This window comes from Tachyglossus aculeatus, chromosome 5 (genome assembly GCF_015852505.1).
Source record: "Tachyglossus aculeatus isolate mTacAcu1 chromosome 5, mTacAcu1.pri, whole genome shotgun sequence".
In the NCBI taxonomy this organism is placed as follows: Eukaryota; Metazoa; Chordata; class Mammalia; order Monotremata; family Tachyglossidae; genus Tachyglossus; species Tachyglossus aculeatus.
Window position 1 is genome coordinate 86,827,442 of NC_052070.1, and position 26,076 is coordinate 86,853,517.

General features: G+C 51.2%; 1 protein-coding gene across 2 annotated transcripts in view; it reads left to right on the plus strand.

Moving 5' to 3' along the window:
* Window positions 1-26,076, plus strand: part of XPO7 (exportin 7) — a 104,899-nt gene that overhangs the window by 77,635 nt on the left and 1,188 nt on the right. For both annotated transcript variants that reach the window (XM_038746820.1, XM_038746821.1), the window contains exons 11-27: window positions 415-587; window positions 2,630-2,823; window positions 3,898-4,003; window positions 5,532-5,667; window positions 6,267-6,340; window positions 7,514-7,594; window positions 8,505-8,568; window positions 9,516-9,624; window positions 10,389-10,495; window positions 12,869-12,957; window positions 15,425-15,532; window positions 16,168-16,250; window positions 16,922-17,136; window positions 18,180-18,318; window positions 19,621-19,781; window positions 21,615-21,713; window positions 22,707-22,834. In XM_038746820.1, coding sequence (XP_038602748.1) covers window positions 415-587; window positions 2,630-2,823; window positions 3,898-4,003; window positions 5,532-5,667; window positions 6,267-6,340; window positions 7,514-7,594; window positions 8,505-8,568; window positions 9,516-9,624; window positions 10,389-10,495; window positions 12,869-12,957; window positions 15,425-15,532; window positions 16,168-16,250; window positions 16,922-17,136; window positions 18,180-18,318; window positions 19,621-19,781; window positions 21,615-21,713; window positions 22,707-22,834 — 2,066 coding nt within the window. The remainder of the gene's footprint in view (window positions 1-414; window positions 588-2,629; window positions 2,824-3,897; window positions 4,004-5,531; window positions 5,668-6,266; window positions 6,341-7,513; window positions 7,595-8,504; window positions 8,569-9,515; window positions 9,625-10,388; window positions 10,496-12,868; window positions 12,958-15,424; window positions 15,533-16,167; window positions 16,251-16,921; window positions 17,137-18,179; window positions 18,319-19,620; window positions 19,782-21,614; window positions 21,714-22,706; window positions 22,835-26,076) is intronic.

Here is a 26,076-nt window from a genome sequence, read left to right on the forward strand (position 1 = left end):
CCAGGCATTTGAGGCTGTCTCACGATCCATGGGCACGTTTTGGTGTTCATGTGACTGGACCGCTCACCTAAGGAAGGTGAGGGAGGAGCGACACGCCAGGAAAAGTTAGGAAAGTTATTGCGGTTGGGGCACACAGGGGCTAAACCCTCAAGGAAAATCAAGTCACTCCAGAAGACTTTTTCTCAGGAGGATAGTCTGAAGGATTCATGCCCCAACAGGGATGACTGAGCCTACTCAGAGCATCAGGTCTCACTCGTTGTCTGTTTCCTCGGAAGATTAGCCGACCGAGCTTGGCGGACCACGGGAATGAGTGTCCTTTTAAGCATCTATCGTCGATCGGATTTATGATCCCAGTCTATTAGCAGGAACCAAAACTAACTTGTCTCATGATTTTTTCCACCCCATCCCTTCCAGCATTGGGAGTTTGCCCCAAACAGCGTGCACTATCTTCTGAGCCTCTGGCAGCGGTTAGCTGCCTCCGTGCCGTACGTCAAAGCCACAGAACCTCACATGTTGGAAACATACACACCTGAGGTCACAAAAGCCTATATTACATCCCGGTTGGAGTCTGTGCACATCATACTGAGGTAAGAAAACTGGGGGCATATCTCCTTCACCTCTTCTTTCTCTCCTTCTCTCTCTCCCACCCCACCTGAAGTCTTGGAATTCTTACCATCAAACCTTCTGGAGAAGGGAGCAATTGGAAAAGATCCTTTTAGGAGCCCTAAAAGGTAACAAAGCGAATGCAGCCCAGTGGAGAGAAAGCAACCTATGTTGGTTGAAGGAAGGGACCGTTGCTTTTTTAACACTCCGCTAAGTTTTCCCTGCCGCAGATTTTCTTTCTAGTGTGTGTAAAATAGAAATATCAGGGAAAGCAGTGGGAAAGTTGAAGACACCCAGAGTGTTCGCCTGGAGGAGTGAGTACTTAATCTTTAAGAGTTTGATTCACTCCCATTTGGTTCAGATTTCACCAGCTCCAGTGGCTCCCAGAGTTGCCAGAAACCATAAAAATACCACATGGTTGATCACTTAGTTAATTTTGTTAGCCCATGCCCCCGTCTGTCTTGTCAGTAGGCCACATCATCACTGGTCGGAGACATTTCAAGGCAATCAAAATGTTTTTTTTTAAGTACTGTCTAATAAAGCCTTTGATTCTCTGCCTGTTTTCTACTCTGTGAGGGTGCTTAAAGCTCATATTTCCTGTAGTGCTCGTAAGAAAATTTGTCCTGTTTTTTTTTTCTTCCCCCCCCACCACCACCCCCAAACAGGAAATAGAGTTAGCTATCTGGGATGTGCCTAGTTGGATTAGACTCCCTGTATCCATTTGCTTCGTGTGTACGGCTTTATGCCAAATTTAGGAACAAAGATTCCTTGAAGCCTCCAAAGGGCTGCCTCCTGGCCCCTGAGAGGAAGACACATTTTGGGCTCTGAGGACCCCCCCAGTCTTTTAGCTTGCCCGGTTCAGAGTGCTGGTAGCTGTCAGAATAATATGACTCCTATGAAAATAAGACTTCTTGGTGTCACTAGCCTAAACGAATCCAAGATCTAGGAGTTGTCAACCTTGAAACTGTACCCCCTGTGGAATCAAGGTGTCACCTGAAGTATTTCCCCTAAAAAACACGCACCCCAGCCCCACCTGATGCTTTCTTTCCAGGCTCCCCTTCCACTCAGCGTGCCTCAGGTACACATTTCCATTCATCCACTCAGAGAAATACTCAACAGAGCTGAACCTAACCTGTGGAGTGATGACCAAAGGCAACAGCTTCCGTTCCCCTCATACCCTGACACCCTGAGCACTCTTGTAATTCTGCTATTACTGCTATTCCTTTCTGAAGCCCCCAAAATATCCTGAATTGGCAACCACTGGTGGAGGTGGGAAGAAGCATGGCGTAGTGGATAGCGCGCAGGCCTGGAAATCAGAAGGTCATAGGTTCTAATCCAGGCCCTGCCACTTGTTTGCTGTGAGACCTTGGGCAAGTCACGTCACTTCTCTGTGCCTCAGTTCCCTCATCTGTATCACGGGGATTAAGACTGTGAGCCCCACGTGGGACAACCTGATCACCTTGTAACCTCCCCAGTGTTTAGAACAGTGCTTTGCTTAATAAATGCCATTATTATTATTATTATTACAGGGCTGTCGATCTTAATCCCCATTTTACAGATGAGGTAACCGAGGCCCAGAGAATAATAATAAGCAGCAGCGTGGCTCAGTGGAAAGAGCACGGGCTTTGGAGTCAGAAGTCATGGGTTCAAATCCCGGCTCTGCCAACTGTCAGCTGTGTGACTTTGGGCAAGTCACTTCACTTCTCAGTGCCTCAGTGCCCTCATCTGTCAAATGGGGATTAAAACTGTGAGCCCGACATGGGACAACCTGATCACCTCGTACCACCCAGCGCTTAGAACAGTGCTTTGCACATAGTAAGCGCTTAACAAATACCATCATCATCACAGTAAGTGCTCAGTAAATACGATTGAACGACTAAATGAATGAATCTGGCCTCTGTGAAGTTGCCAACTTGTACTTCCCAAGCGCTTAGTACAGTGCTCTGCACACAGTAAGCGCTCAATAAATACGATTGATGATGATGATGATGATGATGAAACGAGCCCGTTCCTTGTATTTGTGCAGAGACGGGCTGGAGGATCCCTTGGATGACACCGGCCTGGTTCAGCAGCAGCTGGACCAGCTATCTACAATTGGCCGCTGCGAGTACGAGAAGACCTGCGCGCTCCTCGTTCAGCTGTTCGATCAGTCAGCCCAGTCGTACCAGGAGCTGCTCCAGAGTGCCAGTGCCAGCCCGATGGACATCGCGGTGCAGGAAGGTGAGTGCCCACCCCACGTGGGAACCCACGCGGAGAGTGCTAATTATCGTCATCAATCAATCCGCCTCTATATGTTACCAACTTGTACTTCCCAAGCGCTTAGTACAGTGCTCTGCACACAGTAAGCGCTCAATAATTACAATTGAATGAATGAATGAATCTATCGAACCCCTACTGTGTGCAGAGCACTGTACTCAGTGCTTGGGAGAGTCCCACATTAACAGAGTTGGTAGGCACGTCCCCTGCCCCCAAAGAGCCTTACAGTTTAGAGGGGGGTAACGGACATTAATATGCATAAATACATTACAGCTATGTACTGAAGTGCTGTGGGGCCGAGGGAGGGGTGAATAAAGGGAGTAAATCTAAATTTAAGGACGACTCAGAAGTCGGGGGAGAACGGGAAATGAGGGCTTAGTCGGGGAAAGCCTCTTGGAGGAGATGTGCTTTTCATAAGGCTGTGAAGGTTGGGGATTATCTGATCGGTTATGTCAAGGGAGGACATTCTTAATAAGAAGAACAATAATAATGTTAATAATAATAATGGCATTTATTAAGCGCTTACTATGTGCAAAGTAGACTGTGAGCCCACTGTTGGGTAGGGACCGTCTCCATATGTTGCCAACTTGTACTTCCCAAGCACATAGTACAGTGCCCTGCACACAGTAAGCGCTTAATAAATACGATTGAATGAACTGTATATGAATATGAACTGTATCCAACCTGATTAACTTGTATCTACCCAGCGCTTAGTACAGTGCCCGGCACATAGCACTTAACATGTACCATTTAAAAAAAAAAAAAAAAACGGCCGGAATTAGAACCTGACTCCCGGGCCTGTGCTCTTTCCATGAGGCCATGCTGCTTTCCCACTGAGTTTACCATCCTCAAGGAGGTTAAAAATTCTCTCTGTCCCCATTTGTCCTTCCAGTCGGGAAAGTCTCACCCTTCCAGATAGTTCTCAGGGATGGGCAGCTCGTTAAAAAGGAAGGAAAGAACCAACTCTGAGTTGGGTAATCCTTCCTAAAATCTTGCTCACTGTGAGAGGAGACTATGACGCTTTCCCCTTGGTTCTAGGGAGGTTAACGTGGCTGGTTTACATTATCGGAGCGGTAATCGGCGGCCGAGTTTCATTCGCCAGCACTGACGAGCAAGACGCAATGGATGGGGAGCTAGTCTGTCGGTAAGTATGCCGCAGAAGGCGTGCCCATCTCACCCAGGTGTCCTGAAACGAAAATGACTCGATGGGTGTCTGTTAAATTTCCATCCTCCCCCTTGTCCTCCTGAAAATGAGCCTACATTAAGCCTGTTGCCCGTGAAATTGAGGAATCCGATCCTTAGTTCGTGCTGGATTTTGGAACGGGCTACTGCTAAGACAGGGAAGCATTTACAGCAGATAGGCCAGGAAGCTGAAAATACAGAAACAGCAAAGTGGACTTGGCCTTTGGCATCTGTTTCCAATTAGGGGAGAGAATGATGGTAATAATAATAATGAATGACTATGGTATTCGATAAGCGCTTTGTGTGAGGCACTGTACCGAGTGATGATTTGAAGGGTGGGACTGCCTCTTCCCAGATTGAAATAGATCTGAATGGGTCAGAATCAATCAATCAGTGGTATTTACTGCGCTACGCACTGCACCAAGCGCTTGGGAGACTACAATACCACAGAGGTGGTAGATATATTCCCTGCTGGCAACAAGCTCACAGTCTGGGCAGGGAAATACAGCACAGAGTAAGCGCTTAACAAATATAATAGTAATAAATAAGTTACAGCTTTGTCCGAAAGTACTGTGGGGCTGAGGATGGGGTGAATAGCAAGTGCCCAAAGGGTACAGATCCAAGTGCCTAGATGACGCGGAAGGGAGAGGGACTCAGGGAAAGAGAGCTGAGTCGGGGAAGGCCTCTTGGAGGAGACCTTAATAAGACTTTGAAGGTGGGGAGAGTGGTGATCCGACATGTATGGAAAGGGAGGGAATTCCAGACCAGAGAGGACAAAGGAAAAGGGGTCAATGGCAAGATGGATGATAACGGAGCTTAGTAAGCAAGCTGGTACTAGAGGAGCAAAGTGGGAGGCTGGCCTCCAGTATGAGATCAAGGAGATTAGGTATGAAGAGGCAAGATGATTGCTTTAAAGCAAATAAGAAGTTTCTGTTAAATGCCAAGGTGGATAGGCAACCCACTAGAGGTTCTTGAAAAGTGGGGAGACATGCACGTAGCTTTTTTGAAAATGAATGATCCAGGCAGCAGGGTGAAGTATGGACTAGAGTGGGGAGAGACAGGAGGCAAGGAGGCAGTTGCAGTAGTCAAGGCAAGATAGCATAAGCGGGTTTGGATGGAAAGGAAAGGGTGGATTTTAGCAGTGTCGTGAAGGTAGAACTGACCAGATTAGGTGCCTGAATAGCTGGGTTGTGTAAGAGAAATGAGTCGGCGGGATAATGCCAAGGTCATAGGCTTGGTATAGGGCGGTTAGTGGTGTTGTCTGCTGTCGGAAGCATTGGGAAATCCAGTAACATACATCGCTCTTGGCCCGAGGTGCCTACGGAGTAGAAAGGAAGGACTCTGAATTCCTATTGATCTCAGAGTCAGAGATTACGGAAAATAGAGGCGAGCAGCTGAAGGCTAGCGCAGGGTCCTTCGGGGCGGGTTCAATCTTCCGGAGTGACCAGGATGTCCTGCTGTTGAGAGAATCATTCCTCGCCTCCCCCTAGGGTGCTCCAGCTGATGAACCTAACGGACTCTCGCCTGGCTCAGGCCGGCAATGAGAAGCTGGAGTTGGCCATGCTGAGCTTTTTTGAACAGTTTCGAAAAATCTACATCGGGGACCAGGTGCAGAAATCCTCCAAGGTAAGTCTCCCGTCCCATTCGACCCGGCTCCTCGTCTGCGTCTTCTCGACAGCAGCAGTTTGAACACCAAACAGCCGACGTCGAGGTTGCGGGAACAGCGGTTGTGGCTTCAACCTCCGGGTCTTGGGTCTCGGGGCTGTGCGTCCAGATGCCAAGTGGAGGGCCTCGGAATCCCGGGAATCCTGCCAGTCTCGTCAGCTGCTGTGGCACCGCACATGCTCGGCAAATCGTTTTTCAAGTTAGCCGGTTTTACCCGACCGAAACACTTATGCTGAGTCCCAAAATGCAGGGGGGACATTTTTGGAAGAGCTGGCGATTGGAACGAGCTCAGTCCCTTAGTAAAATGGATCACACGTACGCCATAGATTTAAGAGATCGTGTCAGAGTCAGAGGCTGTGACTTCTACTTCTTTAAGCACAAAGGAGGTGCCCAGTATTTTGTATTGAACGTGGGGTGCCCTGCCCCCAAGTCCCCACCATCATTGCCTGTCTCGCATCTCCTTCTCCGCCCCACCACCCTGAAACAGTGGAGAAAAGCGTCACTGAATGCGCCTCTCCCTAACCCGCGCTTCGTCTTACCCGTCTTCCTTCCACCGACAGCTCTACCGCCGCCTCTCCGAGGTCCTGGGCTTGAATGACGAGACCATGGTTCTGAGCGTCTTCATCGGGAAGATGTAAGTATTAGAGCTGGCCACCAGCAAGAGCCCGGCGACTCTTCTTGTAATAGCAGAATTGAGATCTTGGTGATGTACTGCAAAGATCTTGGTCTTTCCGCCCTGGCGGTTTGCATCGGAGAGGATTGTGTATCTGAGTGTGTGGCAAGGGTGTGTTTAGAGCTGTGGCCCGGCCCCAGAGCATTCCAGGGTTCTTGGGGGAGGGAACTTAATCCACCCACTGTGGAATCCCACCCTGGCCCCGAAAGGGCACAGCTGAAAATCCCCGTCAGCGGCAGAACCAGACTGGATTTTTCCGTCTCGACAGTTCAGACCGGCCCGTTTTCCATCTGCTTTAGCCCACACTGGGACCTCACCGTGGGCTAGTTCTGAGTCAGGAAAACCCCACGAGGGATGGATGTGTTCTAAAACGGGCTCCCTCCCGTCCTCCCCCTTCCCACACCTTCCCCCGCTGAGCAGAACCCGTCGCCTGAAAACGAGCACCATCACCAGAATCCTCCCCGCCTTTGGGCTTCCTATTTGGCCTTTCTCGTGGGGTTGAAGATAAGCGGTTTTGTGCCGACCGGCTCCCGAAACTCTGAGGTCAGTCGGTCAGTCAGTCAACCAAGGCCTCACGCCCAGGGCTGCTTGGAGGGTGGCCGTTTGCCTCCTTCCACCTACCTCACCCCACATGCTGGCCTTTCCAAAAAACAAAAGAAAAAACTAAACGGACGAAGAAACAAATGGGTCAAAACGACTCTCCCGGCTAGGAAGCCAGAAGCAAGGGCTACTAGAATTCTGCAGCTGACAGTGGATGGCGCAGGTGCAGAATTGCAGACGTCCGCATGTTGTCACTGCCGCAGAAATCTCTTACCCTTGCTGCAGAAATCAGCCCTGGAGTGCCCAGAATTCCAGGGGCCTGGGTATGGGCCAGTGTAGCTTTGGAACCAAGTAGTGAAGATTATCTGAAGGATAATTTTCTAGCCAGCCAAATGTAAGTACAGTGATTTTTATACCCATATTTTGTCATTGTGATGTCTGTGAATTGGTGGAAGAGCTGTTGGGTGATTTGATGGACGATATCCCGCTCCCCGTCCCTCCCTCCCCCTTCTTCCCCTCGCCTGTCTCCCCAGGCAGCAGGGGAAGTTAAAAAAATCTCTGTCTTGTGTTTTGTGTCTTCCTCTCGTCCTTCAGCATCACCAACCTGAAGTACTGGGGCCGCTGTGAGCCGATCACCTCCAAGACACTACAGCTTCTCAATGACCTTTCCATCGGATATCCTTTTCCTAGGCTGCCCCAAGCGTGGCAGAACAGGGACCCATCCCCACGCAACCCATCCCAACCACCCACTCCATCCATCCCCCAGTGCAGTTGCGTTGGACGCTCGAGGATTTCTTGTTCTCCCAGGTGCCGGAGATAACACCCACACACATGCAGATGGCAGAGATGGTTCCGGCCTCTGAAAACCAAGTCGCAACCCTAGCATTGTGTCACGGGTTTGTCCGCACCGTTTCCAAGCACCGGCTCTCTCCAAGCGGCCCGTGTGGCCACCTCACGGGGCCCCACCCTCCCGTAACCCAAAATTCTTGTGGCCGATATTTAAAGGAAGATCCCGGGACTCTTTCAGTTCATTTGTAAAGAACTCAGGTTAGGAAGCTCCACAGCAGCTTCCACCGATGAGCCCGTTGGGGAGGATTGGAGGATCGCCCCTCTGTGCTCTTTGAATCTTTGGTGTTCGTTCGTGGGGCAGTCGTGAGCCTTCTCCACATTAAGTGGTATTTGTGCGCCGACTGAGCCCACTGTTGGGTAGGGACCGTCTCAATATGTTGCCAACTTGTACTTCCCAAGCGCTTAGTACAGTGCTCCGCACACAGTAAGCGCTCAATAAATACGATTGAATGAATGAATGAATAAATGACTGGGTGGAAAGCACTGTATCGAGCACTCGGGGGAGTACGGAAGTACACCAGGGACTAAAGATCCCTGCCCTCCAGGGGCATATGGTCCAGTGGAGTTTACCAGAATGCATCACTTTTCTGGGACTCCTAGAATAGGTAGTCGTGACCGGGCTGGTGGCCCCGTTTTCCCAGCAACTTTTTCAAGTTTTCGAGGCGTGCGATGCCTCGGGAACGTCGGTCCTAACTGCTGTTTCCTTGACGGTCCCTTCCCTTCCTCCGGTCTCTACGTATAGTAGTGTGAGGAAACTGGTGAAACTCAGCGCAGTACAGTTCATGCTGAACAATCACACGGTGAGTGTCGTTGCTGCATTTTCTCCTCCCCAGTTAAAGCCACCCGTGCCGTCAGTGTGCCACACCGGTGGAGTTGGGCTCCCTGGGGCTGCTCGTGTCAGCAAGGGCAAAGCATTCGCTGTCCGTCCTCGTATCGCAATCCCCACTTTCAAAATGCTGTCGTTTTTTAAATAAACTTGGGCAGCGGTTGCCAACTTGTACTTCCCAAGCGCTTAGTACAGTGCTCTGCACGCAGTAAGCACTCAATAAATACGATTGACTGAATGAATGAATGAACCTCCGCCAGGAGGCCTTCCCACACTGAGCCCCCTCCTTCCTCTCCCCCCAGCACCTGTATATAAGTTTGGACAGATTGATTACTCTATTTATTTTACTTGTACATATTTACTATTCTATTTATTTTATTCTGTTAATGATGTGCACCTAGCTTTACTTCTGTTTATTCTGATGACTTGACACCTGTCTACTTGTTTTGTCATCTGTCTCCCCCTTCTAGACTGTAAGCCCGTTGCTGGGTAGGGACCGTCTCTATATGTTGCCAACTTGTACTTCCCAAGCGCTTAGTCCAGTGCTCTGCACACAGTAAGCGCTCAATAAATACGATTGAATGAATGAATCGCCATGGTTCATTCATTCAGTCGTATTTATTGAGCGCTTACTGTGTGCAGAGCACTTGGTGAGAGCATATGTCTGGGGTAACTTGAAAGCGATCCAAGATCCGCTGTTGATGTCTTTTAGCGTTTTCTTGTTGCCCTGCGACGTCAGCTGCAAGAGCAGAAAGGGTGCAGTTGCCCGCGGCTTTTGCGAGGACAGACTTGGGTGGTCAACTGGGGTGGGGGGGGGGGTTGTTTTTTAAAAAGGGCCCCCATCCTTCTCTTTGCCGCCTTTTAAATTGCCTTTCCGCCCCGTGCGGCCCATCCTCACGACTTGTTCTTTCTCGTCTCTAGAGTGAGCACTTTTCGTTCTTGGGCATTAATAATCAGTCCAACCTGTCGGACATGCGATGTCGGACCACGTTCTACACGGCGCTCGGACGACTCCTCATGGTGGATTTAGGTACCATAGCTCCGCGCCCAGGCGCCCAACGCAGTCCCCCCGTCCCCCCCAGGGGGGGAATCCGGGCTTGGAAGCAGTTTCCCTGGCCGCGTCCACTTTTGCGATGGTATTTGCCAAGCGCTGCCTCCAACGCTCGTTCTGAGCGCTGGAGTCAGGCACAAGTTAATTCGGCCGGCCCCCGTCCCGCCTGGGGCTCACGGTCTAAGTAGGAGGGAGGACGGGTATTCCCATTTTAGAGCTGGGGAAACCGAGGCACGGAGCAGTTAAGTGACTCGCCCGCGATCACACTGCAGACAAGCGGCGGAGCCGGGGTTAGAACTCGGGTCCAGCTGAGTCCCAAGCCCGTGCTCGCTCCACGGGGCCACGCTGCTGCTCCGTTGTGTACTTGGCGGGTTTTTTTAGCAGTCGGAGCCATCTGGAACGACCAGGTGCTCCACTGAGAGAGGTGAAGAGCCGCCGGCCCTGCCGTCGTTTTCTAAACCTGGAGGGCGGGCTCGTGAAACGGCCGCCTGACCCACGACGTTTGTGCAAACCTGCACAAACCTCTTATCACCTGCGCTTTGTAACGTTCTCAATTCGGTCTGCGACCCTGGGTCACCTCCAGCTCCTGCTGGGATGAGAGGGGCTTCCCTCTAAATGTTGCCCGGTGCTACCGATCTCTCCCCTGCCACCCCCAGCCTATGTCCTGGCACCCCCGCCCCCCCACCAAGCATCACCGAGCTTGTGTCGTCAGGGGCATCATCTCCGGGTTGCTTCCCTTCCAGGGGAGGACGAGGATCAGTACGAGCAGTTCATGCTACCTCTCACGGCAGCGTTTGAGACCGTCGCCCAGATGTTTAGCACTAATACTTTCAATGAGCAGGAGGCGAAGGTGAGTGGGTTGGATTTTCCCTCTATTGATCAACTAGGTTGGTTGGGAGCCTGCCCCCTCTCCCCTTATCCCCCACCCCCGGCGAAGAGGGCTGGTCTAGTACTGTAAATACTGGGGATCATTCCTCAGTCACCTTTTGGTTTCGTCCGTTGCGTGCAGTGATTAGACAGACGGCCTCCGCTCGAATTTCCTCAAGGCCCTTAGTCAAGTATGTGAATCAATCAATCGGTCAATCGTATTTATTGAGCGCTTACTGTGTGCAGAGCACCGTACTAAGCGCTTGGGAAGTACAAGTCGGCAACACAAGAATTAAAGAATGAAAGAATTAAGGCCATAAAAATCGCCTTCGGAGTCCCAAACAGAAACTGGTCTTCAGTTAAAACGTGACTGCTACTGCCATAGGGTTGTCATCCCTCGATTATATCCTCTTCTCCGTTCCCTCTCACTCCTCCCGGTCCATGACCCAGATTTCCACTTAATGACTCCCGGATCCCGTTTGAAAGAACACCAGATTGGATTCTGGGATCCTACCAACAACTCCCTGGCTCTTTCGGAGCACCCGACTGTGCTTGGAGTCCCCGAGGCTGAGCAGTGAAAGCTCCTCAGAGCCAGGGCGACCACTTGGCTTCTCAGGAAGCGGTCAGGCATCCTGATTCCGTTTCGACAATGCCCTCACTGTCATGCCTGGCGAGGAATCTAGAAAGCTAGTTCCCTTCCAGCCTTCCACCAGATAGTCCGCAGCAGGGCACTCTGTGATGCCCTCTGCACTGGTGGTTGACAGCAGGAGTTCCGACCCGTGAGCCTCAAGGTGTCTCTTTGTTTTAAGGGTGGCGTTCCTTCAGGAGCCCGGGGTCACGTGTGAGGGTCACCTTCCACCGCAAGGCCTCCTGTATCTTGCGCAGGGCTTCCAGATGAGAGCTGCATTCAGGCAGCCCCGAATATACACCGTTTCCTAGAGTCCCCCTTAAAACTGGGTGCAGGAGAAACAGCCCACGAACGTTTGCTCTGATAGATAATCCAGAAGCCCAGGGATGAGCCTCCACGAAGCAATAGTCTGCAGACTCTATGAGGGATCGTGTCCACTTTCTCTGTTGGTCTACTTGGTCGTAGTCTCCCAAGCTCTGCACACAGTTAACAGTAGTACTGATTGATGAGATCAGTTGGCTGTGGAGTGTAGGGAATGCAAGGAGTACTTAAAGATTCATTCATTCATTCGGTCGTATTTATTGAGCGCCGACTGTGTGCAGAGCACCGTACTAAGCTCTTGGGAAGTCCAAGGTGGCAACGTATAGAGACGGTCCCTACCCAACAGTGGGCCCACAGTCTAGAAGGGGGAGACGGAGAACAAAACAAAACATATTAACAAAATAGAATAAATATGTACAAATAAAATAGAGTAATAAATATGTACAAACATATGTACAGGTGCTGTGGCATCTCCATCCTGCCCCTGTCCCAAATCATCATCTCAGCGTTTATTGAGCATTGCTGGCAGACGTCAAAGGCAATCTCCCTGCCCTTGGAGGGGCTTCTCATCTGGTATCCCAAGCCAGAGGGGGAGGATTCAATTAAACTTCCATCTTGTGGCCTGTCACTGCATTGGGTCATTGCCTAATGTGGAAGATTGAGAGTCTCCTGGCTCTATAGTTTTCCTGTTCCCTCTGAGGCGGGTGAATGATAGTGTCACACATGTGGTTTATTCCTTACTTATCTTACAGACACTCTCCCCACCTTCAAAGCTGTATGGAAGGCACATCTCCCAGAGGCCTTCACTAATTAAACCCTCATTTCCTCTTTTCCCACTCCCTTCTGCGTTGCCGTTGCACTTGGATTTGTTCCCCTTATTCACCCCTCCCTCAGCCCCACAGCACTTATGTACATATCTGTAATTTATTTTTTATATTAACGTCTGTCTCTCTAGACTTGTGAGGTCTCAGTGTGGACAGCGAACGTGTCTACCATTTGGTTATATTGTACTCTCCCAAGCGCTTAGTCCAGTGCCCTTCACACAATAAGCGCTTCATGAATATGGTTGATTAAAATTTTCTTCACCCCATTCCCTCTGTCCCAGATTGACCTCCCCCTTCCCACCTCTCCTTCCCTCTCCTCTCCCCCTCGCGCTACGTTAACCCGTGGACAAAGCCCACTCTCTTCTAGACTGTGAGCCCACTGTTGGGTAGGGACCGTCTCTATAAGTGGCCAGCTTGTACTTCCCGAACGCTTAGTACAGTGCTCTGCACACAGTAAGCGCTCAATAAATACGATTGAATGAATGGAGCACCAGGAAAACATTGGTGAGCTTGGGGGAGGGAATGCTTGGAAGTCTGTTTCTGCCGGTCCCTCACTGGATTGTGTTTCTGCCTTCTGCCGCAGAGAACCCTGGTGGGCCTAGTGAGAGACCTGAGGGGAATAGCGTTCGCCTTCAATGCCAAGACGAGCTTCATGATGTTGTTTGAGTGGATGTATCCTGAACCGGAAAGGAACTTGTCGTGAGAGGATTTAGCCCGGGGCCTGATTTCCTCGGGATGGGGGGTAAGGTTAGGCTTTACAGACGAGGGGAGAGGTGGAAACGTGGAATGTCCGACCGCAGGACGGCAGTAGATGCCCACGTCAAGTCGCCGTTTACCCCCGTGATGAGGGAGAACAAGTTGCCCTCTCCGGTTCTGCCCAAATCCGGCCCGCTAGGATCACGTTGAGGTTGGTCATGGGGTTGGGCCGGGGCGGGTGGAGGCGGGGGGGGTCTCCCCAAGAGGTTCCAGTTGACTTGCACCAAACTCAGAAACCCAAAAGAATAAACCTGAATCCAGCTCCTTGACAAGCAGTGTTCCCGTAAATCGTTGGTTTTCTACTTCCAACCCAGTGATCTTCTATTAATAATGTGAGCCCGCTGTCGGGTAGGGACCGTCTCTATATGTTGCCAGCTTGTACTTCCCAAGCGCTTAGTACAGTGCTCTGCACACAGTAAGCGCTCAATAAATACGATTGAATGAATGAATGAATAGTAATAATAATAATTTTGGTATTTGTTAAGCGCTTACTATGTGCCAAGCACTGTTCTAAGCACCGGGGAGGATACAAGGTGATCAGGTTGTCCCACGTGGGGCTCACAGTCTTCATCCCCATTTTACAGATGAGGTAACTGAGGCCCAGAGAAGTGACTTGCCCAAAGTCACACAGCTGACAAGCGGCAGAGCCGGGATTTGAACCCATGACCTCTGACTCCAAAGCCCGGGCTCTTTCCACTGAGCCACGCTGCTCCCCCTGTACTCTTCCAAGCGCTTAGTACAGTGTTCTGCACATAGTAAGCACTGAATAAGTACGATCGAATGATTGAGTGAATTCTATCTGCCCCAGCGCTTAGAAGAGCGGTCGGCATATAGTAAGCGCTTAACAAATCCCACAGCGACTGTTACTGTAGTTTGGGCTGTAAAGTGGAGTAGATTATAGACGCCCGATGATCGTGGGGACTGATGCCATTTTTTTAGGCTGTATTGGCCTTAGGTTGTAATGGCTGCGGAGGTTTGAAGGGAGAGTCATGATAATGAAGTACCTGGGTGGTGGTGAAGTGGGTAAGGGGGAGGAATTTTTTATTTGTTTTTTTAAAAGTTAAAGCTAATTGTCTGGAATTTTTCCCAGAGCAGAACAGGGAAAACCTCTCAAGAGTTGACTTTGATTCTACTCCTCCAAAAAAAAAAAATCCGGCTCCCCCGCTCTCCTTGCCCTCAATTCCCCAATTACTGGGATCAGTAGAATACAGGGAGTCCTATTCCCTCCCCCCGGCCCTAATTGTCAGGGATCCATTGGATGGGGTAGAGGGATTTTCCACCTCTCTACTGGGGAGCGAGTGACAAATGAAAATACCTTCTGTCTCACCACAGCTTCAGTGACTCTTCTTTTCTTATGCGCAAGTCACCTAGAATAGGATTGTTGTGTATCAGAAAGAGCACTGGCTTGGGAGTCTTGAGTTTTAATCCTGTCTCCACTGTAGAAGCTGAATATGACCCCCAACCACCCTTAATCTCTCCATGCCCCAGTGTGTCTACTGGATAAGTCTAGTCAGTTCTCCAACAATTCAGTTTTAAACACCACCCTGCCCCCTCTCACTGAAGAGAATTCACGCAGTTCACACACATGTCGTGGTAAATGAGACGCACGCATTGTCCTAATGTGTCCTAATTCCCCCACTGCATTTTATCCAAAACATGTAGTGAGAAAGCATGTTGCGGGGAGAACGGACCGTATATAAAAATTACCTGCTCTCCTCCTCATCGTGGAGGCAGGGTTGGGGACATGAAACGGGGAGAGGCAACGTGGCCTAGTGGGAAGAGCAGGATTCTGGAAGTCAATGGACGTGGGTTCTTATCTCTGCCGCTGGCCTGCTGGATGACTCGGCCTCTCTGTGCCTCAGTTCCCCCATCCGAAAAATGGGCGTAAACTACCCGCTCTCCCTCCTTAGATGGTGAGTCCCCATCAGGGACAGGGATTGGGTCTGATCTTATATCTGTCTGAGCAGAGTGCTTGGCATATAGGAAGAACCGATTAATGTCATAATAGTTATTACTGCTACGATGGTGGTGTTGTACCGTGGGCTCCGTAGAAGGAAGGTGTTGAGCAGAATCAAGTAAAAATATGATTAGATGCTCGTGGTCAACTAAATGAGGTGATCACCTGCAGCCGTGGTAGCGTAAACCCTAGGAAGGTGTCTCAGTGACCCTTACGGACATGGATACAGTCCCGCCATCAGCAGGGTCGTCTTCAGGCCGAGGTGCCCGCTCTCTAGAAAGCTATTGTGGCTTTTTGACCCAAACTCGACAAAGGAGTCTGGAGGTTAGAGAATCGCGGGCTCTTAGCTGGCCCTCGTGTTTGCTCCAAAATTATTTGAAGCCCCGGGTCTTAAAGAACAGAGTTTCCTTAGCTTCCTCCGTACAGCTACCCGTCCTACATGCCAATCCTGCAGCGGGCTATTGAACTGTGGTACCACGACCCGGCGTGTACTACGCCTGTGCTCAAGCTGATGGCCGAGCTTGTCCACAACAGGTAAGCTGGTGAGGGCGGAGGGTTCCTGGGGGAGCTTAGGAAGGGGCAAGAGGGAATTGGTTGAGGCCAGTGTTCCGGGGAGCTCTATAACTGTGAGTGCCGGCATTCCTAGCCTCCGGAATGCCTAGGAGAGCCCCGTCTTCTGTGACTGAAGAAAGACCATCTCTTAAGCACACAGTGCCACAGGTCACCTGGAGAGAAATGAGTGGGGCAGCGTCAGCCTCACCAGGGTCACTGCACCCCGAGTCAGAGAGATTATCTTTCGACCCGTGCTCGGTGAGAACTAGGAGGTGTTGGAGATGCTGGTTTTTAGTTCTCAAAAGTGACAGAAGAAATCTTACTTTCCCCAGAACCCTTATGGGCAGGAGACCACTTTAATAGGGGAGATAGGCGTGCCAGGTGATTGCCTCAGAAAAAGCAGTTTGTAACTGATGTCCTGGTGAAATAAGGGTTAAAAAAAGGGCAATTCTGGCATCCTGTCTTTAGTATGGACGTTGAATCATGTCTGTCTTTCCAAACCCCGGGTCAGGGTCTTGGGACCCAATTTTCAGCTGTAGCATGAGGCAGTTACTCGAGAACCACCAAGGTCTTCACCCCACCCATTGGTCGTTTCCTCACACGTGTCCTCTTTTCAGGTCCCAGCGACTACAGTTCGACGTTTCCTCCCCTAATGGGATCTTGCTCTTCCGGGAAACCAGCAAGATGATAACTACATACGGTAGGTTCTTTTTAGGCCTTCTTCAACTCCCCGGTAAAATTACATTCTGGTGATCTGGAGGGCAGGGGCAGTTTCGGGAGAGTGTTCCCAAGCTGGCATTCCCGAGGGCCGGTGGAGCTCCCTTTGGCTCTCCCTTGGAACAAAATCGACCCGGAGGAGCAGGCCCAGGGCTCACTGGGGCCCTCGGGTCTCGGGAAAGATTCGAGAGCCGAAGGAGCGGGTGTCCCGTCGATCTTCGAGTGGGAAAGATTGACGCTGCTTTTGGGTTGAGTGTAATTGGAGGTACGAGGGACGGATGGGTAGAGGTGAACAAATGGTAGAGCAGATCCCTGAACCCTTAAGGGACATCATTCTTAGCGTTAAGGCCAGGTCACAGCCAGAGGCCCCAGTTTAATACAGAACGGGCGGCCAGGGGCCAAAATGGTGGAAAGAGGACCCACCTTTGAAAGAGGGCTAGCCCGTTTCAAACCAAAGTGGTAAAAGGATCGCCCGGTCTCCGTTAGTCCGCTCTGCCCAAATCTACACGCCAAGGCTCTGCTAGCCGGTATTTGTATCCCTACAGCCGGATGGATTTCGGGGTTTCCCCGCCTTGTCTTTCTCTGGGGGCACTGAGGGGGAAGAGTGGTCCGGCTCCCTTCTCAACAAGCTCACGTACCTGTGTGTGGTCCCAGGCAATCGCATCCTGACACTAGGAGAGGTCCCAAAGGATCAAGTCTACGCACTGAAACTCAAGGGCATCTCCATCTGCTTCTCCATGTTGAAGGCCGCACTCAGCGGGAGCTATGTCAACTTTGGGGTCTTCCGCCTCTATGGAGATGACGCTCTGGACAACGCCCTGCAGACCTTCATCAAGCTGCTCCTCTCCATCCCTCACAGTGATCTCCTGGTGAGTCTGGGGCCTCATAAGGAGCCTCCTACCTTCCAACCGTAGCCTCCTCCCAAGTTAGGAGTTGGGGTTTTTTCTTTCCCGTGGATGTGTCATGGGTGTTTTCATAAGTGTGTCTGTGCTTTTTTTCCTTCCCCCGCTCCCCACCTCTAGATTTGGCTTCCAAAAGTCCAGAAACCCTGGGAACGGTCCCATCTGCCCAAACAGGTTCACTCTGCTCCTGAATCACAGTCGGGCAGTTCGCCCGTCTGGGGTTGCGGTTGGGTGTCCGCTCAGCTGGCGGATCTCTCCCAGCTTCTGCTGGGGTTTGTGTTAGAGGACCCCTGCACCTGCTCACCCTGATTTCCTGTCTTTGGGGAGGAATAGGGGCCAATTAAGGAAAAAAGGAAAGCTGGGGGACAAGGGGAATCCTAAGCCAAAATTTTAAAGAGCTTGGAGTTATTTGAGAAGCCGCACATTGGGAGGCACTGAAACAGTTCAAGGGGCCAGGAAAGCCAGAAAGCTAGTGGTTAAGCCCTCCATCAGCAGGACACCCAAGGGCGTGCGTGCTATACCCTTCTCTCCAAACAGTCCCTCCCTAAGGCTCTGGCAAAGAGACCGAAGCTTTTCTCCCACTCTGAGGCTTTTCTCCCACTCTGAGGTAGGGCTGCTGGTTTGGGGGTGGGTTCTTTTTTTCCTGATTTTGTTTTTGCGGGGTTTGAGGGGCAGAAAATGGATTCCAGGCCTGTCATTTTCAAACGTGAAATTTTAACGAATTCATATGATCTGGTTTGTGCCCCTAAAATGGGGGTTTTGTGCAAACGTAGGTATTGGCTAACAATGCTTCCTTTTGCCCCATTGTACTCATTGCTGTGCCCACCCAGAGGGGTCCAGAGCGCCCGTCGGATCTGTCAATCAACCAATCAAATTTGAGAGCTTATTATGTGCAGAGTACTATAGTAAGAGCTTGGGAGAGTATAGTACAACAGAATTAGCAAAGGTGTTCCCTGCCCATAACAAGCTTAGAGTCTACCTCTTCTCCTCTTTTCCCTCCTCTCCCGTAGGATTACCCCAAGCTCAGCCAGTCGTATTATTCCCTACTGGAAGTCCTCACCCAGGACCACATGAACTTTATCGCCAGCCTGGAGCCCCATGTCATCATGTATATTCTCTCCTCCATTTCCGAAGGACTCACTGCACTAGGTAAGAATTCCAGACCCACCCCTCCAACCAGGCTTATCTCATCGCTTGTGGGAGGATCCTTCTAAATTGCTGCCCGGGCAAACCCTTCCCCAGCAGGAGTGATCTCGGGAGGCCCATCCTGTCAAAGGTACAGATAAGCCGGCTGGGCAGTACAGGTCCCCAGGCCCCCAGTTCGATTCACACTCGGGCAAATCCTCTCCAGGATCCTTGGAGGAAGGGAGGAAATCAAGGTCATGGCATCGGCAGTTGAAGGATTATGATTATAACCTCCAGACTAACCCAAGAGGTCCGTGCTCACTGCCGACATTTAAGGGTTGTGTTCACAGGGGGCCTTTCGGTGAAAAGGCCCGAGGACCAGCCGTTTCTTCAGCGAGATTGACTGGGCTTGTGTTCTGGGGGTTCCTCATGGTAATCGGTCAATCAGTTGTATTTACTGAGCGCTTACCGCGGGCAGAGCACCGTACTGAGCTCTAGGAAAGAGTGTACAGCTGGGAATCAGGCAAGGACCGGGTCCCTCAAGGGGTTTGTAAACTAGCGGACAGGCAGGTCCCCCTCGAGTCCCCCTGGGGTGTTTGGTTGGGTCGGAGAGCCACAAAAGCCAGAAAACCAGGGGACGGACTCCTGTTGCCCCAGCTATAAGCATTCTGTTTCCATGCCGAAGGGAAGCTTCCCCGGCTGGAAAATGTGTTGAAAGAACAGCCAGCATAGGATCATATCTTTGAAGAGTTCGGGCCTGCAGCGGGAAGGATATGACTTTCACAGAGGCAAAACTCTGCCTTAGCCCGCCGGGTAGCAAGCGCCCCAAAATAGCACGGGCTCGTCAAGTGCACCAGCGTTGCCAAGGACGTTATTAATAGCGACAGCAATCATTCGGTCCTATTTTTGGAGCGCTCACCGTGTGCAGAGCACTGTGCGAAGCATTTGGGAGCGAAGAGCATTGGCGTTTATAGACCCGTTCCCTGCTCAGGAGCCTACCCAGTAATAAAGACTGTGAGCCCGTTGTCGGGTCGGGACCGTCTCTCTATGTTGCCAGCTTGTACTTCCCAAGCGCTTAGTACAGTGCCCTGCACACGGTAAGCGCTCAATAAATGCGACTGAATGAGCGAGTGAATAATAAGAAAAATGGTGAACGATCAGCGTGTAGTCAACACTGGGATAGGCCCAAGATAACGGGTTGACGGAGTCCCCGGCTCACCTCGGGTCGTTGGCCGGGGGCGGCCGGGGCCGGAGCCGGATCCCCCCCCTGCGTTTGGGTCCCCAGATTCCACTCCACCCCCACCCCCCGTCTCCCTGCTCTCCCAGACACCATGGTGTGCACGGGCTGCTGCTCCTGCCTGGACCACATTGTGACATACCTCTTCAAGCAGCTATCGCGGAGCACCAAAAAGAGGACGACGCCCCTGAGCCAGGAGAGCGACCGTTTCCTGCATATCATGCAGCAGCATCCAGAGATGATCCAGCAGGTAGGTGGGCACGGGGCGGGAGGCGGGGGGCTAGGCTCGGTGGCCACGCGTGAGGTCGCGCGATGAAGGGCCGCCCTGACAGCGGGGCCAACCCCAGAGTAGGAGCGGGCGGGTCAGCCACCCTGAACCCTAGGCTGAAGGGGCCCTTCCCAGAGCGGAAAATTTAAAATAAAAAAAAGTCGACCTGTACGTGCGTGACATCACATACGTTCCCCCAGCCGCCCGGAGGGGTGTGGCGATGTCATGGGCCTCCCAGGGCCGAAAGTCAAAATGGGAGCGGGACACGGAGGGCGGGTGTGAGGAAAGGTGTTTGCCGGAATCCAGAAGTCCCAGCCTTCATCCGTGGACGGGGACAGGACACCCCCCCCACCGATTTCCCCCACACACTCACACACAAAAGGAGGGGCCAATCAATCAATCAGTCGTATTTATTGAGCGCTTACTGTGCGCAGAGCACTGTGCTAAGCGCTTGGGAAGTCCAAGTTGGCAACATGGGCCAGCTCCAGCCCGAGGATCCAGCCCGGCCCATGACATCGCCACATTACTCCAGGTGGCCGGGGGAACATATGTGATGTCAACGAGACCGTGAGCCCGCTGTTGGGTAGGGACCGTCTCTCTGTGTTGCCGGAATTTGAACCCAAGACTTCTGACTCCAAAGCCCGGGCTCTTTCCACTGAGCCACGCTGCCTCTCAATAATGATGGCATTTACTAAGCGCTTACTGTGTGCAAAGCACTGTTCTAAGCCCTGGGGAGGCTACAGAGTGATCAGGTTGTCCCACAGAGGGCTCACAGTCAATCCCCATTTTCCAGATGAGGTAACTGAGGCCCAGAGAAGTGAAGTGACTTGCCCAAAGTCCCACAGCTGACAGTTGGCGGAGCCAGGATTTGAGCCCATGACCGCTGACTCCAAAGCCCGGGCTCTTTCCACTGAGCCACGCTGCTTCTCAATAATGATGGCATTTACCAAGCGCTTACTATGTGCAAAGCACTGTTCTAAGCGCTGGGGAGGCTACAGAATGATCAGTTGTCCCACGGAGGGCTCAAAGTCAGTCCCCATTTTACAGATGAGTTAGCTGAGGCCCAGTGAAGTGACTTGCCCAAAGTCACCCAGCTGACAGTTGGCGGAGCCAGGATTTGAACCCATGACCGCTGACTCCAAAGCCCGGGCTCTTCCCACTGAGCCACGCTGCTACTTAAGCGCTTACTCTGTGCCAATCAATCAATCAATCATATTTATTGAGCGCTTACTATGTGCAGAGCACTGTACTAAGCGCTTGGGAAGTACAAATTGGCAACACATAGAGACAGTCCCTACCCAACAGTGGGCTCACAGTCTAAAAGGGGGAGACAGAGAACAGAACCAAACATACCAACAAAATAAAATAAATAGGATAGAAATGTACAAGTAAAATAAATAAATAAATAAATAAACAGAGTAATAAATATGTACAACCATTATTCTAAGCACGGGAGGAGATACAGGGTCATCAGGTTGTCCCAAATGGGGCTCCCAGTCTTCACGCCCAGTTTCCAGATGAGGGAACTGAGGCCCAGAGAAGTGAAGTGACTTGCCCGAAGTCACCCAGCTGACAGTTGGAGGAGCGGGGATTTGAACCCATGACCTGTTGACCCCCAAGTCCGGCTCTTCCCACCGAGCCACGCTGCTTCTCAGGATGGGGGCCCTGCCCCACTGGGAGAGGCGGGGGCCACGCTTTTGAAGCCTCCCCGTCCAGCTCACCCAGAAAATGGGTCCGGCCCGGCCCGGGCCCCTCGCTGCCGTGGTCAGGCGCCTTGGCTCGGCACCTCAGCTTCTCGGGCCTTGCCGTTCGCAGATGCTGTCGACGGTGCTCAACATCATCATCTTTGAGGACTGCAGGAACCAGTGGTCCATGTCCCGCCCCCTGCTCGGCTTGATATTACTCAACGAAAAGGTAGGTGCCCCCGGCCCCGTCAGGAGCAGCGCGGGCGCCGCCAGGGCACAGTCTGTGCCCGCTCTCCCCTTGTACTCCCCAAGCGCTCTGCGCACGGTAAGCGCTCAATAAAGACGATGGAAAGAATGAACCCGGGGGCCGCGGCCGTGCCAAGCCCCAGCTCTGGCCCTCCGGTGAGCCCCAGTCTTGCCAGCCCGTGGCGATCCAGTCCACCCACTACCAATTCGAATAATGACGGCATTCGTTAAGCGCTTACTAGGTGCGAAGCACTGCTCTAAGCGCTGGGGAGGTTCCAAGGTGATCAGGTTGTCCCACCGGGGCCTCGCGGTTTCCAACTGAGGCCCAGAGAAGCGAAGTGACTTGCCCAAAGTCACCCCGCTGACAGCTGGCGGAGCCGGGATTTGAGCCCATGACCCTTGACTCCGAAGCCCGAGAAGCAGCGTGGCGCGGTGGGAAGAGCCCGGGCTTGGGAGCCGGAGGCCATGGGTTCGAATCCCGGCTCCACCGCTTGTCAGCTGTGTGACCTTGGGCAAGTCACTTCACTTCCCTGAGCCTCAGTTCCCTCATCTCTAAAATGGGGATGAAGACTGTGAGCCCCACGAGGGACAACCTGATCACCTTGTATCCCCCAGCGCTTAGAACAGTGCTTCGCACAGAGTAAGCGCTTAACAAATGTCATCATTATTATTATTTTAGACTGTGAGCCCGCTGTTGGGTAGGGACTGTCTCTATATGTTGCCAGTTTGTACTTCCCAAGCACTTAGTACAGTGCTCTGCACATAGTAAGCGCTCAATAAATATGATTGATTTCCACCGAGCCACGCTGCTTCCCCAGTTATCCGGCGAATGGTATTTATTGAGCGCTTGCAGAGCACTGTAAGAGACACACGCCCCCCCCGCCCGTAAGAAGCTCCGAGGGTGCGGGGCTCCGAAGGGCTCGGCCCCGACGCGGCTGAAGGACGCTGACGCCCTCCTTTCTCCCTTCCTCTGCAGTATTTCTCGGACTTGAGGAACAGTATAGTGAACAGCCAACCTCCCGAGAAGCAGCAGGCCATGCATCTGTGTTTCGAGAACCTGATGGAAGGCATCGAAAGGAACCTCTTGACGAAAAACAGAGACCGGTGAGTGAGGGCCCCCGGGGGCCTCCGGAGCTAGCCCGCGGAGTATGGGGGCGGGGGGGGATTACTTACTCCCTGCTACCGCTGAGCAGTAACCTCTGCCCAATCGGTCAGTGGTATTTATTGAGAGCTTACTATGTGCAGAGCACTGGACTAAGTGCTGGGGAGCCCGGGCTTTGGAGTCAGAGGCCATGGGTTCTGATCCCCAGCGCTTAGTACAGTGCTTTGCACATAGTAAGCGCTTAAGAAATGCCACCGTACTAGTATTATTATTATTATCCCGGCTCCGCCACTTGTCAGCTGTGTGGCTTTGGGTAAGTCACTTCACTTCTCTGGGCCTCAGTGACCCCATCTGTAAAATGGGGATGAAGACTCTGAGCGCCCCCCATGGGACAACCTGATCACCTTGTAACCTCCCCAGCGCTTAGAACAGTGCTCTGCACATAGTAAGCACTTAATAAATGTCATTAATAATAATAATAATAATAATAATAATAAATGCCCTCACTATCATTATTATAATTATTATTATTATTATTATTATTACACGACAACAGAACAGACCAGAAAGCATTTTGCCACTGGAGGGCTTCAGCAGTTGGAGATTCTAGACTGTGAGCCCGCTGTCGGGTAGGGACCGTCCCTATATGTTGCTAACTTGTACTTCCCAAGCACTTAGTACAGTGCTCTGCACACAGTAAGCGCTCAATAAATACGATTGAATGAATGAATGAATCTACATGCTTGGCGACTGACCAGTCTGCCTCTGCCATGGTTTCTGCCTTAATAATAATAATGGCATTTATTACGCGCTTACTATGTGCAAAGCACTGTTCTAAGCACTGGGGAGGTTACGAGGTGATCAGGTTGCCCCACGGGGGGCTCACACGCTTCATCCCCATTTGACAGATGAGGGAACTGAGGCGCGGAGAAGTGAAGTGACTCACCCAAAGTCACACAGCTGAAAGTTGGCGGAGCCGGGATTTGAACCCATGAACTCTTGACTCTAAAGCCCGGGCTCTTTCCACTGAGCCACGCTGCTTCTGTGTTGCGTTGCGAACCCAGGCCTTCACGTGGAACGAGGAAAGCTAAAAGTGGCTCCGCGGGCAAGCCTCCTGGCCCTCCTCAGCTGCCGCTGATGGGTTGGAGGCTGTAAGACTGTGAGCCCACTGTTGGGTAGGGACCGTCTCTATATGTTGCCAACTTGGACTTCCCAAGCGCTTAGTACAGTGCTCTGCACATAGTAAGCGCTCAATAAATACGATTGATGATGATGTAAGCGGTCCCGGGGCAGTTACCCAAGCTGGGCAAAAGAGGCCTCTGAAGAGTTTGGGAGAAGCACCCTAAATGCCGTTTAGCTCACTCCGGCCGGCTCTTGGCCTTTTCTCCCTTGGTTTTCCATCAAAGTGTAGTTTTCCCGTGAGCCGTCTTTGTAATAATAATCATTAGGGTATGTGTTAAGTGCTTACTGTGTGCCAGGCACTGTGCCAGATCCAAGATGATCAGGTTGTCCCACGAGGGGCTGTTTTAATCCCCTTTTTACAGAGAAGGAAACTGAGGCAGTGAAGTGACTGGCCCACGGTCCCACAGCCGACAAGTGACAGAGCCGGAATTAGAACCCAGGTCCTTCCGACTCCGAGGCCCGTGCTCTATCCACTAGGCCACGCTGCCCCTACCAGAACCACCTCCTGCTCAGGGAGGAAAGAGGGATGTATTGACCGCCTCTGAATTACCTCTTTAAAGTAGAGGATCCCCACTGTGGCCCTTGTGCCGGGAGCCTGAAGTGGGCCTGCCCGTGAGGGTGGCGTGAGAGGCAGCGTGGCTGAGTGGAAAGAGCCCGGGGTTGGGAGTCAGAGGTCATGGGTTCGAATCCCGGCTCCTCCACTTGTCAGCTGTGGGGCCTTGGGCAAGCCACTTAACTTCTCTGAGCCTCAGTTACCTCATCTGTAAAATGGGATTAAGACTGTGAGTCCCACGTGGGACAACCTGATCACCTTGTATACCCCAGCGCTTAGAACAGTGCTTTGCACATAGTAAGCGCTTAATAAATGCCATTAAAAAAAAGGGGGGGGGGCCTCAGGAAAGTGTGGCTCAGAGCTCACCTGGCTCTCATAATAATAATAATAATAATAATAATGGCATTTGTTCATTCATTCATGTGGCTCAGGACTCTCCTGGCTCTCCTAATAATAATAATGATGATGATGGCATTTGTTCATTCATTCATTCAATCATATTTATTGAGCGCTTACTGTGTGCAGAGCACTGTACTAAGCGCTTGGGAAGTCCAAGTCGGCAACATCTACAGACGGTTCCTACCCAACAGCGGGCTCACAGTCTAGAAGGGGGAGACGGACAACAAAACGTATCAACAAAATAAAATAAATAGAATAAATATGTACAAATAAAATAGAGTAATGAATACGTACAAACATCTATACATATCTACAGGTGCTGTGGGGAAGGAAAGGAGACGGGCTCACAGTCTAGAAGGGGGAGACAGAGAACAAAATAAAACATATTAACAAAATAAAATAAATAGAATAAATATGTACAAATAAAATAGAGTAATAAATACGTACAAACATGTATACGTATCTACAGGTGCTGTGGGGAGGGAAAGGAGACGGGCTCACAGTCTAGAAGGGGGAGACAGAGAACAAAACAAAACGTATTAACAAAATAAAATAAATAGAATAAATATGTACAAATAAAATAGAGTAATAAATACGTACAAACATCTATACATATCTACAGGTGCTGTGGGGAGGGGAAGGAGACTGTGAGCCCGCTGTTGGGCTCACAGTCTAGAAGCGGGAGACAGAGAACAAAACCAAACATATTAACAAAATAAAATAAATAGAATAAATATGTACAAATAAAATAGAGTAATAAATACGTACAAACATCTATACATATCTACAGGTGCTGTGGGGAGGGGAAGGAGACTGTGAGCCCGCTGTCGGGCTCACAGTCATCATCAATCGTATTTATTGAGCGCCTACTGTGTGCAGAGCACTGTACTAAGCGCTTGGGAAAGTACAAGTTGGCAACATAGAGAGACAGTCCCTACCCAACAGTGGGCTCACAGTCTAAAAGTCGAGAAGGGGGAGACAGAGAACAAAGCAAAACATATTAACAAAATAAAATAAATAGAATAAGTACAGATAAAATAGAGTAATAAATACAGTCACAGTCGAGAAGGGGGAGACAGAACAAAGCCAAACATATTAGCAAAATAAAAT